Source organism: Sceloporus occidentalis, unplaced genomic scaffold, assembly GCF_023333645.1.
Source record: "Sceloporus occidentalis isolate IW3139 unplaced genomic scaffold, rSceOcc1.0.p SCAF_2, whole genome shotgun sequence".
Taxonomy (NCBI): domain Eukaryota; kingdom Metazoa; phylum Chordata; class Lepidosauria; order Squamata; family Phrynosomatidae; genus Sceloporus; species Sceloporus occidentalis.
In genome coordinates, this window is record NW_028316982.1 from 3220893 (window position 1) to 3236373 (window position 15481).

General features: G+C 50.0%; 1 protein-coding gene across 2 annotated transcripts in view; it reads right to left on the reverse strand.

Moving 5' to 3' along the window:
* Positions 1–617: 617 nt before the first annotated feature.
* The window catches only part of LOC149317879 (DIS3-like exonuclease 2), a 343644-nt gene continuing 328780 nt past the window's right edge, over positions 618–15481 (reverse strand). For both annotated transcript variants that reach the window (XM_089508605.1, XM_089508604.1), the window contains exons 21-22: positions 10361–10462; positions 618–1391 (exon numbers count right to left, since the gene is read on the reverse strand). In XM_089508605.1, coding sequence (XP_089364731.1) covers positions 1293–1391; positions 10361–10462 — 201 coding nt within the window. In that variant the 3' untranslated portion in view covers positions 618–1292. The remainder of the gene's footprint in view (positions 1392–10360; positions 10463–15481) is intronic.

The window sequence follows — 15481 nt, forward strand, 5'->3', positions numbered from 1 at the left end:
ACATAGAGCAATGGATTCAGACTCCAGGAAAAGAGATTCCTGCTCAACATTAGGAGGAACCTCCTGAGAGTAAGGGCTGTTCAACAGTGGAAGACACTCCTTCAGAGTGTAGTACAGTCTCCCTCCTTTGAGGTCTTTAAGTAGCGGCTGGATGGCCATCTGTCGCAGCTGCTTTGATTGTGAGTTCCTGCATGGCAACGCAGTTGGACTGGATGACTCTTGTGGTCTCTTCCAACTCTATGATTCTATGTAGTTCCTTACAGATCTCCATTTTACCCTTGGTAAGGTATTGGGTGGTCAGAAGTCATGTACGGCTGTGAACAGCTCTGTACCTTCCTGTCATCATCCATGTTCACCAGCCTTGAACAAGAGACCACAATGACCAAGATTCTGGTTTGGACCTGCTTCTCTCCAATGGTGACTGTATTATCCTTTCAAAGGAGGTGGGGTAAGATTTTTAAAAAGAGGAAGAGTGCAACTGACCAGCGCTGCAAAACAATTTCAGAGCTTCCCTTCTTGTTGCAATGACTACGGGAGAATGTTCCAGTAAAGAAATGGAGGCAGAGCTGCAGTCTGAAACCCACAGAAGAAAAAGAAAAACCACCCACACATCAAAATTGACAATGTTTTCTTTTAATTAAGCCACAGAGTAGAGCCCATCAGGAATGGCCTTTGCAAACAGCTGCCTGACCACAAACACGCACACACACACACACACACACACACAAGTCAGCAACACAAAACAAGGAATGCCTTCTTTACGAACCTGGTGCCACCCTGATGTGTTAACACTACATATTTGGTTGTCCCCAGTGATCCCGGCCCTCCAGATGTGGTGGACTACAAATCCCACTGTAGTTGTACTCCAACACATCTGGAAGGCATCAGGTTGGGGAAAACTACCTTAGGCAGAGGCAAAAGCTTAAGCTGACTTGTCCCACATCCTTTGTACTCAGAGCATTGGTGTCCCAGTTTTAAGAAAAGAGAGGGTTTAAAAGCCAGACGCTGAAACAAGTCGTGTTCCTAAAGCTTCCAGGACTGCCCGCTGAGAATGGACTTAGAGCTGCCTATCTGTTTCAATTAAAAATCCAGAGTTAAAGCAAAATCCATCTGCACATAAAATGAAATAAAAGATCCACGGGGAGAATTTGGCCCCCTCCCTTCCCAAGTCACTCACACGCACACACGCACACGCACACGCACACATGTTGAGTTATTGCAGGTTGCAGCCTGTGCGTCAAGCACGGCTTTGGCAGTGGCAGCTGGGATCCGTCCTCTGGAAGCCCACCAGCTCACTCCTCTCCTCCAGGTCTCTTCAGCAGAGCACTGTACTTCAAGGGGACGTTGTCTGACCGCAAGACAACCTCCACCAACGTGAAAACAGTAATGACCTTTAACGACAGAAGAGGACAAAAGACAGAAGTTAGCTGGGTGGCAATGTCTGTGTGTGTGTGTGTTTGCCTTCAAGTTGCCTGTTGACTTATGGACATATGGCTTCTTGTTGTTAACTGCCCTTGAGTGGATCTCAACCCATGACAAGGCTGCCGATGAGACATCTCCAAGACTCCCTGTCCTCCACTGCTCTGTCCAGCTCCTGCAAACTCATACCTTCCTTCTTTTATGAAGTCCATACATCTAGCATGCAGCCTTCCTCTCTTTCTGCCTCCCTCCACCTTTCCAAGCATTATTCTTTTTTCCAACAATTCATTCCTTCTCAGCTTGTTGCTGTTGTCATGTGGCTATGAATGAGAGGTCTCCAAGCAATCTCCAAGCTCCAATCCAAACTGGGAGGCTGCCTGTACCTTTTCCCATCAAGGCAACAGCTGAGGCTGTTTAATATTGTTTTTCATGACCGGGGTGTGTGTGTGTGTGAGAATGGGGATTAATTTCCTGTTGTACCTGTTTTGCCAAGTTAATTGCTATGCATTTTTATTATTGTTGTTGTTGTGAACTGCCATGTATTTTTTGCTATTTATTGCTAGTGTGATTTGCTATGTTATTTGATTGTTATTTACTATGTATTTTTTTTACTGTTGTAACCCGCCCTTATTCCTTGTGTTTGGGCAGCATATAAATACATTGTTATTATTATAAATTATGAATAGCCCTGCCTATCCATAAACACAAACACAGCTGCTCTGTCCTCTTAAGAGACGGGTGGGAAAAGGGCCCCAAAATATTTTTGATTGAAAACTCTTCCCCCTAGTTTTTCTCATCTCCAAATGTCTCCCAGGGCACTTTTAGCTCTCTCTGGCTATTATAGGCCCAAGTGAAGCCTTTCTGATCCTGTTGGAAAGTGATTCTGTTGGGAAAAGTCCTGCACGTGGCCCCTTGGCCAATACTTTCTCTGCTCCTACCTATGCCCCCTTCCATTACAGCCTTATGTAGTAGGCCTGTGGGATTTGTTCTTGCAGTGGCCATTCCCATTGCTCCACACTCTGGTTTTGTAGAAGCAAGCTGTGGTGGAGCCCAGCAATGATGCTGCCCTTGGAAAGATTAGGGAAGGAAATACATATGTGTATGTGTTTGATGCATCTGATTTTTAACACACAGAGACACCACACACTGTTCCTGCAATCTTCTGCCTGGCTCATAGCATTCCTGCTCCCCTCAAAGAGTTAGCCTCAGCATTACTACTAGAGTTGCCAACTTACACTTGGCACCGGTGCGGAGCTTAATCATACCCAACAAACGCAGTGCCTCCCTGTGGCTGAGTTATAGAGTTAATGGATGCAAGGGAAGAGAGCGGGGAGACACTGAGAGATGGCTATTAAAACATTGGTGCCTCAGGAAATTTCTCTGGAGATCTGGGGAAAAGTGTAATTGGATCTTTGGCATTGATGTGAGTGCAAAAAGCAAAACGGAGAGAAGGGAAAGGACAGGTTGCTCACCTGTAACAGTATTTCTTCGAGTGGTCATCTGCGAATACATACAAATGGGTTTTACTGCGCCTGCGCAGTGCTGCTCGGAACCTTCTGGAATCACTGGGCAGAGTTAACTCTGCAACATATTGAAACTTTTTGGCGGTAACTCCGCCCACCCGTTATAAGGCCCCTGCCTTCCCGCTCTTTTCCCCAGTTCCGTAATTTTTCCGCCAAGCGGGCGAAGGAAGAGAGCCAAATGAGAGCAGGACACTGAGGGGACGGACGGGTGGGATTTGTATGTATTCGCAGATGACCACTCGAAGAAATACTGTTACAGGTGAGCAACCTGTCCTTCTTCTTCGTGGTCTCTGCGAATCATACAAATGGGTTTAGACTGACAAGCTTAGGTATGCGGCGGAGGGAGTGTCCTGAGACCATAGCTATGGTAAACCAAAGGCATATTTATTACAATAAACACCTTGAACCATAAAAGGAGTCAGTCTTTTTGTTGATGCACAGACCAAACATAGCAAAAACATTGCTAAACCTGAGAAGAGAACAAGAGGTCGTGCAAGACCAGCTCATGGAAATTGTGCAAATTATCATTCAACAAATTGACACAGTAACATATGTACATAAGTGCTGAAAACACAACCATCAGTAGTGCAATTAATGTAACCCTGAAACCAACACAGCCCTCCCGAAAGCTGCGTCTCGAATGGCTCTGGTGTCCAACCTGTAATGTTTTATAAAAGTCAGAGGTTGGGACCAGACAGCGGCCTTGCAGACATCCTCGAGGGGGATCCCTGACAGAAATGCAGAGGATGCTGCCACTGACCTCGTGGAATGGGACCGAACCCTACCAGGGAGAGGCTTGCCTAACAGTTCATAGCAGAGGTGGATGGTACCAGCCACCCATTTGGACAACCTCTGCGCAGACACAGGCAACCCCCGCTTCGGTACCGAGTAGCACTGGAAGAGTCTCTCGGACCGACTGAAGGCAGCAGTTCTGTCCAGGTAGAATGCCAGTGCTCTCCTGACATCAAGAGAATGCAGACGCCGCTCCTCCTCTGACGTCGGGTTCGACGCGAGGGTAGGCAGTACAATGTCCTGGCACATGTGGAAAGCGGACACTACCTTAGGCAAGAAGGTAATGTCCGTACGGAGAACCACTTTGTCCCTGTGAAATCTCAGAAAAGGCTGGTCCCTCCGTAAAGCACAGAGTTCGCCCGCACGGCGGGCAGAGGTGATGGCCACAAGAAAGGCGGTTTTCCAAGTCAATAGTCTCAAGTCCGCTGTGGCCATCGGTTCAAAAGGCTTGGATTGGAGGGCGGACAGTACCGACTCCAAGCTCCAAGCCGGTGTCGGTATCGAGGCAGGAGGATAAAGGTTGGCACAACCCCTCAGGAACCCTTTCACCAAGGGGTCCTTGAAGAAAGACACCCTCCCCCCCGAACTGATATTTTGCGCAGATGGCAGAGAGATAACATTTGATGGACGCAAGGGAAAGCCCCCCATCCAAAAGTGCCATCAAAAACTCCAGTACCACTGGAGTGGAAACCTGTGCAGGAGATAAGCCCTTTTGTTGAAGGAAGAGGCAAAACCTCCTCCATTTAAAGGCATAGGAACGCTGAGTAGAAGGTTTCCTCGCAGCCAGGATCACCGACTTCACGGCGTCAGGGAGGGCGGTCAGGGTAGGATTCTCCAAGCCACCAGCGGTAGGCTGTCGATGTCCGGATGGAGGATCCGCCCGTCCCGGATCGATAGCAGGTCCGGGCGAGGTTCGAGACGAAGAAAGCACCTCCTGGAAAGATGTAGAAGGGATGCGAACCAGGGCTGTCTCGGCCACCATGGCGTGATCAAGATCGCGTCTGTGTGGTCTAGCATCATCTTGGAGACCACCCTGATGATAAGAGGGAAGGGGGGAAAGGCGTAAAGGAACTCCTCCGTCCACAGGAAGGCGAATGCGTCTCCGAGGGATCCGGTCATTGGCCTCCTGGAGCAGAACTGGGGACAATGGCTGTTCCAAGCGGTCGCGAAGACGTCGATCTGGGGGGTTCCCCACCTGTCGAACAAGACGCTGACCGTTTCCGGATGGAGCCTCCACTCGTGGCACACCGAGGACGATCTGCTCAGACGGTCTGCCAAGTCGTTGTCCTCTCCCGGCAGGTGGATTGCTTGAAGAAGAACCTGTCTCTGAATGCACCACTCCCAGATGCGGAGAGTAAGCTCGAGGAGTGTGCTTGACCTGGTGCCACCCTGTTTGTTGATGTAATACATCACGGTGGTGTTGTCCGTCTTCAAGAGCACCACCTTGCCTGTCACAGCGGGTTCGAAGGCCCTCAGAGCCTTTTCGACTGCCAGCATCTCGAGGGCATTGATGTGAAGAAGACTGTCCGAGTCCGACCACCTGTCCTTTACGACTAGGTCGAGGAGGTGGGCGCCCCAGCCCTCTAGGGATGCGTCGGTTGTCAACGTGACCTCTGGCTGCGGCTGGTGGAAGGGCATCCCGGCGCACACGTTGTGTTCGTCCAGCCACCAATCCAGGGAGGCGGCCACCGGTCTCGGTACCGTTAACCATCTGGACGGGGAATCCTCCATCGGAGAGAAGACCGAGAGAAACCAAGCCTGGAGTGGACGTAGGCGAAGTCTCGACCACGGTGTCACGAAGGTCGTGGACGCCATGTGTCCCAGGGCGATCTGGACGTCCCTGGCTCTCACTCTTCTGTGGGATACGCAGGAGCTCAGTGATGTTACCAGTGCTTGGAACCGGTCTGGTGGAAGGAAGGCGGAGCATCTTTCGGAGTCGAGGATGGCTCCGATGAATTTGACCTGGCTGGACGGGGTGAGATGTGACTTCTCTCTGTTGATTACCAGTCCGAGAGAGTCCAGCAGCCGGATTGCGAAAGAAATTGCATCCTGAAGGTCCTGCTGGGAGTCCGCGACAAACAGCCAGTCGTCTAAATAAGGGAAGACTCTGTAACCCTTTTGATGGAGGTAGGCTACCACCGGGGCCATGCACTTTGTGAAGACTCGTGGAGCTGTGGCTAGACCGAATGGAAGAACATTGTAATGAAAGGCGTCGGAGCCGACGGCGAAGGCGAGGAATCTCCTGTGGGACTCCCGAATTCCGATGTGGAAGTAGGCGTCCTTCAAATCGATCGTCGCGAACCACAGGCCCTGGTGTAGGAGAGGCAAAATGGAGGCCAAAGTTACCATACGAAAACGGCGATATTGGAGGAAGAGGTTCAAATCTCTCAAGTCCAGAATTGGTCTAATGCCCCCATCGGACTTCGGTACCGTGAAGTACCTGGAGAAAAAGGCCGCATGGAAGGAATCAGGGGATAGGGGGGAAATAGCCCCTTTGTCCAGCAAAGCGCGCACTTCGTCGAGAAGGGTGTCCGAGGGTGGGGTGGAAATGAAAGCCCCGGTGGTCGGGAGCTCTTCGAACTCGAGGGTATAGCCCCTACGGACGATGTTTAGCACCCAAGAGTCGGAGGAGATGGAGGCCCACACGTTGATAAAGGGCCTAAGAATGTCCAAAAAGTATCTGGGAGAGGCGAAGTGCGCGGAAAGGTCTCATGCCCTCTTTTTGGATTGGTCAGGGTCCTGCCGTCGGTTCTTGCGGTACCGAGCGGGCTGGTTGCGGCGACCAGAGGATGACGGAGACTGGGAAGGGTATCTCTGGCGTTGAGAGCCCTGTTGTTGAAACTGCCGGTCCTGGTAGGAGGACCTGCTGAATTGGCCTTGTTGCTGTTGCCAAGGGCGGAACCTCCTACGGAATGGAGCAGGGGTGGGGGCAGACATACCGTGCTTCCTCGCCGCTGCCTTCAGCCTAAACTTCCGGTTTAGCTTGTCATCCGTCTCAGCATGGAAGAGGCCCGAATCATCTATCGGCATGTCCTCGATCGTAGACCTCACGTTGGCGTTGAGGTCCGAACCCCGCAACCAAGCGTGCCTCCTTAGGGCAAGGGAAGCTGCCATGGCCCTGCCCGAGCACTCTACGACGTTCCTGGAAGCAGTGATGAGCCATGCGCCGATGGAATGGGTCTCATCCCTAATCTCAGTGAGGGTTCGCTGAGCTTCATCCGGAACGTCGGGCACGATGGGGGAAATGCCTTCCATAAGGGTCTGAATATATGCACCCATACAAGCGGTGTAGTTGGTCGCCTTGACCGCCAGTGCTGCAGCCGCGTATGCCTTCCTGGCCAAGGCATCGACCTTCTTGGCCTCCTTATCAAACGGCACAGCCGCTTGCCGTTGAGTCGCAGTTTGCTGGGCACCCTCGACAATAGCAGAATTCTGCCGAGGGTGGGAGGTCAGCCACGGAGCTGTTGGGGCCGAAACCTTATAAAGGGATTCGATCTTGTGCGGCGGCCCCACCAGGGAAGAGGGGCAGTCCCACGAGCGTCTGACCAGGGCTTCCAGGGACGGCATAAAGGGGACCAGAGGTGTAGAGTGGGCCCTGCTGCGAACCCTGCGTTCAAGGGGGTCCCTGGCCTCTTCCTCGGGATATTGGAGGTCAATGTCCAGAGCCCTGGACATCTTGATGACATGCTCGAGGAATGACCTGACATCATCTGTAGGAGAGGCCGTCTCTGGGTGGTGCAAGAGCTGTGGAGAGCTCCGGGCCGGGTCGTCATCTCCCGAAGAGTATTCCGAATCCACAGGCTCGGGTTCGGAATCAGAAACTACCAAGTCCACCGCAGCATACGGTCTGGGGCGCTCGACAGGCCTGTCCACACGCCGAGATGGAGCCGTTGCCGATGGGCCCGGTCGGTCAGGAAGATCGCGACGATGGGATCCTTGGCCGCGAGGTTGGTCCAAATCCCGGGGACGGTCCCGACCTCGGGAAGATTTGGAGAGGACCACCTCCTTAGGGACCGGGAGAAAAAATTGGTCCGTCTCCGAGTCGTAATAATACTGAGGATCAGTCGGAGAGCGTGGAGCCAGCAAAACTGGAGAAGGAGACCTCGGTGGCTGATCAGCTACCTCCTCGTCGTCTGACAGGAGGAAAGGGAGCGTTGTCGCCGACTGAGTCTGAGTTGGCACAGTCTGGGCAGCGGTGTCCCGAACGCGGCTCGCAGTCGAATGGTGAAGGTCTCCCGTGGGTGAACGATTGCCCACCATAGGCGTGGCCAGAGGGTCGACCCGTCCCGGGGAGTCGGGACGCGGGCGGTCACGGCGGGACTCCCGGTGAGGTTTGCGAGCGAGGGAAGCGTCGTCCGAGCGCCTCTTGGAAGGTGAGCTCGTATGGGAGCTAGTCTTGGAGGTCGACTTGGACCTCTTAGCCGAAGAGGATGAGGTCGCCTCCGGGGCTGAAGACTGCCTCTTCTTGGCTGACTTGTGACGAGGCGGTGCATCCGGAGGGAAGAACTGGATCGGGGACTCCGAGATAGTAGCCGTCCGACTAGCGCGCTCTTCGGTACGGGCAGCGGAATCCCTCGAGCCCGAGGGTTCCTCGGAGGCAGTGTTCCTCGGTGTGGGGTCCGATCCAGGCTTGGACTTGGACCTCTTCTTCTCCGGAGCCGCCCGGGACGTTCCCGATGTCTCAGAGGAGGCTCCTTCCGTACGGCCGGTAGCCGTTTCCTGCCCGACTGATCCCGATGTGCGGGGATGTTTCGGGGTTTTGGGAGCGGCATCGCGGGCCGGCTGGCGAGAAGAGCCTGAACTCCCCTTGTCCTGCCCCAGAGAAGTAGAAGGAGGGGCGCTGGAAGGGCCGCTACGAGCCTGGGCAGGTGGAGCCGAGGCAGAAGGAGCTGACGCCGGGCGAGGGTCCCCTTCCCTGATCTTGCCCTGGGCAATAGCAGACGTAAGCCGCGACTCCCGATTCTTACGGGCTTGGGAGGACATGGACTTACAGAGGCTGCAGACCCTGGGGTCGTGGTCCCGGCCCAGGCAGAAGAGACAAGAGGAATGGGGGTCCTGAACAGGAACCTTTCCGCTGCAGATGTCACACTTCTTGAAAGGAGGAGACATCCTGCGAGTCAAAGCGAGATCCAAAGACGAAGTCAAACAGTCCGAAGGTCCGAAGTTACCAGGGGCGGGAGAAAGAGAATGGTCAAAAGCAGTCCGAAGGTCAAAAACGAGAGTGATTCCAATCAAGCAAGAGCAAGCGAAAGTTCCTAGAAGCAGCTAGCGCGGCGGAAAAAAGGAACTGGGGAAAAGAGCGGGAAGGCAGGGGCCTTATAACGGGTGGGCGGAGTTACCGCCAAAAAGTTTCAATATGTTGCAGAGTTAACTCTGCCCAGTGATTCCAGAAGGTTCCGAGCAGCACTGCGCAGGCGCAGTAAAACCCATTTGTATGATTCGCAGAGACCACGAAGAAGAAACACAAAAACCCTGCGTTTTCCAGGTGGGTTGGGAATCAAGATGGAGAGGTGGACCTCTGTCTGAGCTTATTAAACTTCACAATTAACAGCCTGGATGGTGGAGGAGTTGAATTTGTGAATTTGATTCTTGGAGGAAGACCAAATCAGGAAGAAATCTCATAGAGCAGAGAGGATGCAAAACATAACTGACAACAGGTTACGAACAAGCTGAAAGCACCTCGGATGATAATTCTGGAGAGAGGGGGGGGTCTTCTGAGATAGCTTCAGGGGGAACAAGGCCTGCAGACAGGGAGGCAATGGCTTAGAGGCCCTACATAGTTTGGGTCCCGGTTATCTACAGGATCACCTTCTCCCGTACAATTCACCTCAAACACTGAGGTCCTCTGGAAGTTGCTGCAGCCTACAAGAACCCAACTGGCAGCCATTACCCAGAGGACCTTCTCATCAGCCGCCCCAAGACTGTGGGATGACCAGCAATCTGACAGCTAAACCAGCAAGAATATAAAACACATTTGAAGGCCTATCTCTTCTGGCAGGCCTATCCAGGCAGTTTTTAATCATGAATTTTAATCATGAATTTTATATTTACTTATTGTCCTACCTATTGTAATATAAATATTGGGTAGTGATGCAGCTTAATATGTGTATTTTATGTAATGACTGTGTTTTAACTGTTGTAACCCACCTCAAGCCATGAGTAGAGGCAGGTAAGAAATAAAATTATTATTATTATTATTATTATTATTGGATATTCTTGATGTCTAGGCAGACTTAAGCAAAAAAGAAGGTGCTTGGACAGAGGGAGGCAATAGCATAGAAGGGTTGCAGTTCAGTGGCAAACCCCTCACTTTGCATCCAGAAGGATGTCTCCTGTTAAAAGAATTGAATAGTGGGTGAAGGGAAAGAACTTTATCTCTGCCTGATATCCAGGAGAGCCACTGCTAACCAGGGTAAGCAGTACTAGCCAAGATGGGTCAACAGCCTGATCAAAAACTACCTTTTTGGACTGCAATTTATACTCAGAACGCTCTAGCCGGCCTGGCCAGTGGCTGAAGAAACATAACGTTTCCAAACATTGGGCCTGACTCAGTATAAAGATTTGCCCATCTAAAATCCTCCAACACTTCTCAGACAGAGTAGCACTGTGTGTGAGAGAGACTTTACCTGTTGGACAGCCTCCTGCTCAGGGCTCTCTGCCTCCCACATCAGTGTCAGCTGAGGTTTCTTGCCCAACTTCTGGAACTGGAACCCCACCAGCGGTAAAGCCTGCAAGAGAAAGAAGAGAGCATGAGCTCAAGAGACCCAGGCAGATGGGGGCAGACCTGCATCCACAGAGAGGGAACACCAGAGCTGGAACACAGGAGTGCTAAAATTTGGAAGGGGAAGGGAGAACCTCTACAGTAGTGTGACTCAAAATGGCGGTGGGTGCCAGCTTGCAGTGAGTTTCTAGGAAAGGAAGAAACAGTTGTAGCCAATAAAGGGGGGGGGGGAATATGATACTCATCCCTACAGGGACAAATGCTGGTCTCCCATGTCAGACAACCTGAGAAGCACTGCTCTATAGCATCCAATACCTCTGGGGTTAGGGGAGAACAGCAGAACCTACCAGTTATACAGGGTGAAGGAAGGTGCAATCCTTTAATAAAAAAGGAGACCCGTTTCACTCACTCTGTGGCAGCAGTCCCATCTTTGCCTCTCAGTTGCTGCTATTAAGAGCCCTGTGGCCAGGTCAGACCAAATGAGTCCCATCTGGCCAACCTGCTTGTCTTCCATACTGGCTAACCAGATGCATCCCAGAAGCCCATCAGCAGAAGATGAAAGAAACAGTCTCTCTAAGGCAGCCTGTGCTATTCAGAGCAAAGCTTGTAAAAATTGCTTTCACTGTGTGTACAAACCCCAGAGTTCACCATTCATTGGAGGATTCTGGGAGCTGTTGTCCAAAAGTCAATTTTCCAAGCTGTGTCTCAAAAGTATGCTGCCTCTGAACAGAGAGGCTCTATTTAATTACCCCTCCGAATGTCTCATTGACAGAGTCCAACCTGCTCCACTTTTGGGCCCCTTGCCTTTGACCCACTCTCTTCATCCATCACCTAAGAACCATGTATTTCTTTTATACACAAGAAACAGGCTTTGGGATCAGTGTAGCATTATAGGGCAGTGCTGTTGTTTTAAAACACTGTTGTTTATTGGGATTTTATGCCCATTACCTATTTAAATATCCAACTGCTGCAGACATTCACTACTGTTGGAAACAGCTCCAAAGCAGCAACGATATGCAATGTCTGCAAAAAACTTGTCAGAAACGTATGTTTTCCGAAGTCTATTCCATACACAAGTATCCATATATTTGTAAAGGATAAAACAAGCTACACTCTGAAAAACCTCTCAGTGTGTGAGAGTGCACCTATGTATACAATCCTGGGCAAAAAGTCTGGAACTGGGCATGTCTGCCTCTTGCCCCAGCCTTCACCACTGCAACCATTTCCTGATTTCATTCTGAGGATATTTGAGAAACTCCTGTTTTAAACAGGCAGGATTGAAAGTTTTCAGTCAATTGGTCTGGTGTGTAACAAATCTTTTTGGCAAAGCAACTTGAGTGCCCAATCTGAATGTATACAAGCATGGGGGGGGGTGTAGATTAAAATCAATTAAAAGTCTCTCCCTTAGTTCTTCCAGATCTCCCTGAAAGCACTATGAACAAATACAAACTGTTCTGGACAAGATGAGAGGGTCATAAGGCACAAGCCTTGGAAGACAGATCCTTCCCTCCCTGCCGTGGGACCAAGCCATAACTAAACTATATAACCTTAGAAGTGACAGGAGTTGGCACCTGCCACAGGTGCTAGCAAAAGTCACCCATGATGTCTCTTTACGCCCATTTCTGGAGATGAAATAAAAACTGATTCCTCCCCATTTCCTCATTTCCAGATGCCAAAGTGCTATCCACGCCATTATCCACTTGGTTTTATTGTGCTGCTACGAGGGGATAATTGTCCCCCTTGGAAGGGTCTGAACGATGGGCAGATGGAAAGTGGAGGCGTTAGGGGAACACTTCCCCTCCACTGGCTGCATAAAGGATAATTCATTCCCCTTGAATGCTGAGGCACAGAAGACCCCAAACAGCCACCGGGAAAGGAAAACAGGATGGCATGGCAATAAACAAGGCCTGTTGTTGCTTTGTCCCTTCAAGTCATTTCTGACTTATGGCGACTCTAAGGCAAACATATCATGGGGGTTTCTTGGCAGGTTTCTTCAGCAGGGCTTTGCTGAGAGAGTGTGACTGCCCAAGGTCACCTAAGTGGGCTTATACAGCCAAGCCGGGATTTGAACCCTGTTCACCAGAGTCCTAGTCCAATGTCCAAACCACTACACCATGCTGGCTCTCAAGCAGGGACTGCTGGACAACAAAAACGAGGGAAACTATAGTTTTTTGTGGGTTTGGAGGGCTATGCAGCCATGTTCTAGAAGAGTTTATTCCTGACGTTTCACCAGCATCTGTGGCTGGCATCTTCTCTGAAGATGCCAGCCACAGATGCTGGCGAAATATCAGGAACAAAACTCTTTCAGAACATGGCCACATAGCCCAAAAAAACCACAAAAAACTATGGATGCCAGCCATAAAAGCCTTTGACTTTACACCAGAGAAACTGCTTGGAGTTTACACCAGAGAAACTGCTGATGCCATCCCTGGCAATACTGGCAGGAAGCCACTACGTCTTTCCCCAGACTTCTGGAGATGTTTAGCCTGGAAAAGAGAAGGCTAAGAGGTGATATGATAGCACTGTTTAAATACTTGAAGGGATGTCATATTGAGGAGAGAGCGAGCTTGTTTCCTGCTGCTCCAGAGACTAGGACCCGGAGCAATGGATGCAAGCTCCAGGAAAAGAGATTCCACCTCAACATTAGGAAGAACTTCCTGACAGTAAGGGCTGTTCGACAGCAGAACACACTCCCTGGGAGTGTAGTGGAATCTCCTTCCTTAGAGGTCTTCAAACAGAGGCTGAATGGCCATCTGTCAATGGGGACGCTTTGATTGAGATTTCCTGCATGGCAGACTGGGTTTGGACTGGATGGCTCTTGCAGTCTTTTCCAACTCTATGATTCTATGATTCCCAGTTCCTGGCTTCTCCTCAGGACACAAACCGAAGTGAGAACTGAGAATGGAATCTTCTTAGGCTGGCATAACCGGGGGTTATACCACTGGAAGTACTTTGTCAGGCATAGCACAACGAGCTATCTCTCAGCATTCTCTGAAGATGCCAGCCACAGATGCTGGTGAAACATCAGGAAGAAAATCTTCTAGAACATGGCCACATAGCCTGGACAACCCACATAAAACTATATCTCGTACTTCTCTGTGAAATGGCTTCTCAGCTGCTCAATGGCGGTCACCTAGTGTTTGGGTGCCAATCCTCCCCACATGCTGGCCACTGACTAGCCATAGGGGTGTGTCCAGCCACTGTGGGCCACTGGCCTTGATTTGTTGAATGCATCAGCTCTGTAAAGGAGCAGTTTGAACCACCAGCTAAGTACACAGAATCAGTGCTTTGCCAGCACTGTAACAGCATTTTGGACTTGGCTCTTGACTATGACTCAGCCAAGTAAATAGACTAGTACTAGAATTTGGAAAGGTTACTTTTTGGATAGCTTTGAGAGACTCCCCCAGGCAGTGCGCCTCTGTGGCCTCATCCCCTGCTGAATCTTAGAGAAGTTACCTTTTTTGTTACAACTAAGAAAGGAGATTTGGCCATTGTGACACATGCCTTCGCTATATCCCATCTGGATTACTGTAATACAGAATCAGTGTGGAGAGGTGGTTTGAGCATTGGACTCTGGAAACCAGGGTTCAGTTCCCTGTTCAGCCAAGGAAACCCAGTGGGTGACCTTGGATGAGTCGCATACTCTCAGCCCCAGAAAATCCTGTAATAGGTTCGCCTTATGGTTGCCATAAGTCTGAAATGACTTCGAGGCACAAAACAACAACCATGGACTTTACCTGGGGCTGCCTTGGACGAGTGTTTGGAAGCTTCAGCTTGTCCAAAGAGCTACTGCCAGACTGTTAAGTGCAGCTGGCTATGGGAAGCACACAATTTGCTTATTGCATCAGCTCCACTGGCTGTCCATCCTTTATCAGTCAAAATTAACAGTGCCGAGGATGCTCTATGAAGCTCAGGTCCAGGTTATTTGAAGGATCGTATTCTCTTTTACAAATTGGCTTGCATTTTAAGATCTGCTGGGAATGCCTTTCTCTCTCTCCCACCACCCTCACAGGTAGTTGCAATAGCTAGCCTGGAGAACAGAAGGTTAAGAAGTGATATGATAGCCCTGTTTAAATATTTGAAGGGATGTCATATTGAGGAGGGTGCAAGCTTGTTTCCTGCTGCTCCACAGAACAGGACCCAGAACAATGGATGCAAGCTACAGGAAAAGAGATTCCACCTAAATGTTTTTAACTGTTTTTATATTGTATGTGATAGCTCTTGTAGATGTACACCGCTTTGATCTCAAGGAAAAGTGGTATAAAAATAAACAGTTGTTTATTATTATTATTATTATTATTATTATTATTATTATTATTATTAAACATTAGGAGTAACTACCTAAGAGTAAGAGCTGTTCAACAGTGGAATACACTCCCTTGGAGAGGGGTGGAGTCTTCCTCCTCAGAGGTCTTTAAAAAGAAGCTGGATGGCCATCTGTCGGGTATGCTTTGATTGAGAATTCCTGCATGGCAGGAGGTTGGACTGGACGGCCCTTCGGGGTCTCTTCCAACTCTACGATTCTAAGTACCATACATTTGGTGGGGAAATGGGAGATGGGTGTCTTCTCAGTGGCTCAACTTCAAGTTGTATCTGATTTAAGGTGACCCCAAGATGAATCTATCATGGGTTTTTTTTTTTTTTTGCAAGATTTGCTTAGAGGGGGTTTACCTTTACCTTCTTCTGAGGGAGAAAGAGTGTGGCTTACTCAAGGTCACAGTGGGTTTCCATGGCCAAGCGGGGCTTCAAACCCTGCTCTCCACAGTTGTGCTCCAATGCTCAAATCATTGCACTACACTGGCTCTTTGGAAATATAATACTAATACTAATAATGATGAAATGCAGTGACTAGGCTAGCTGGGGGATTCTACAAGTTACAGCCCACAAACTAATTTTTTCAAGCTCTGTTGGCAACCTTTATGGTAATGTTCTTGCTATGTGGTCTGACATTCTTCATGAGGGAGCCTGGTTGTGTCACTTGGTCGCAGAGACTAAGGAATGTTGTAAGCAGAATAAAGGGTTACAG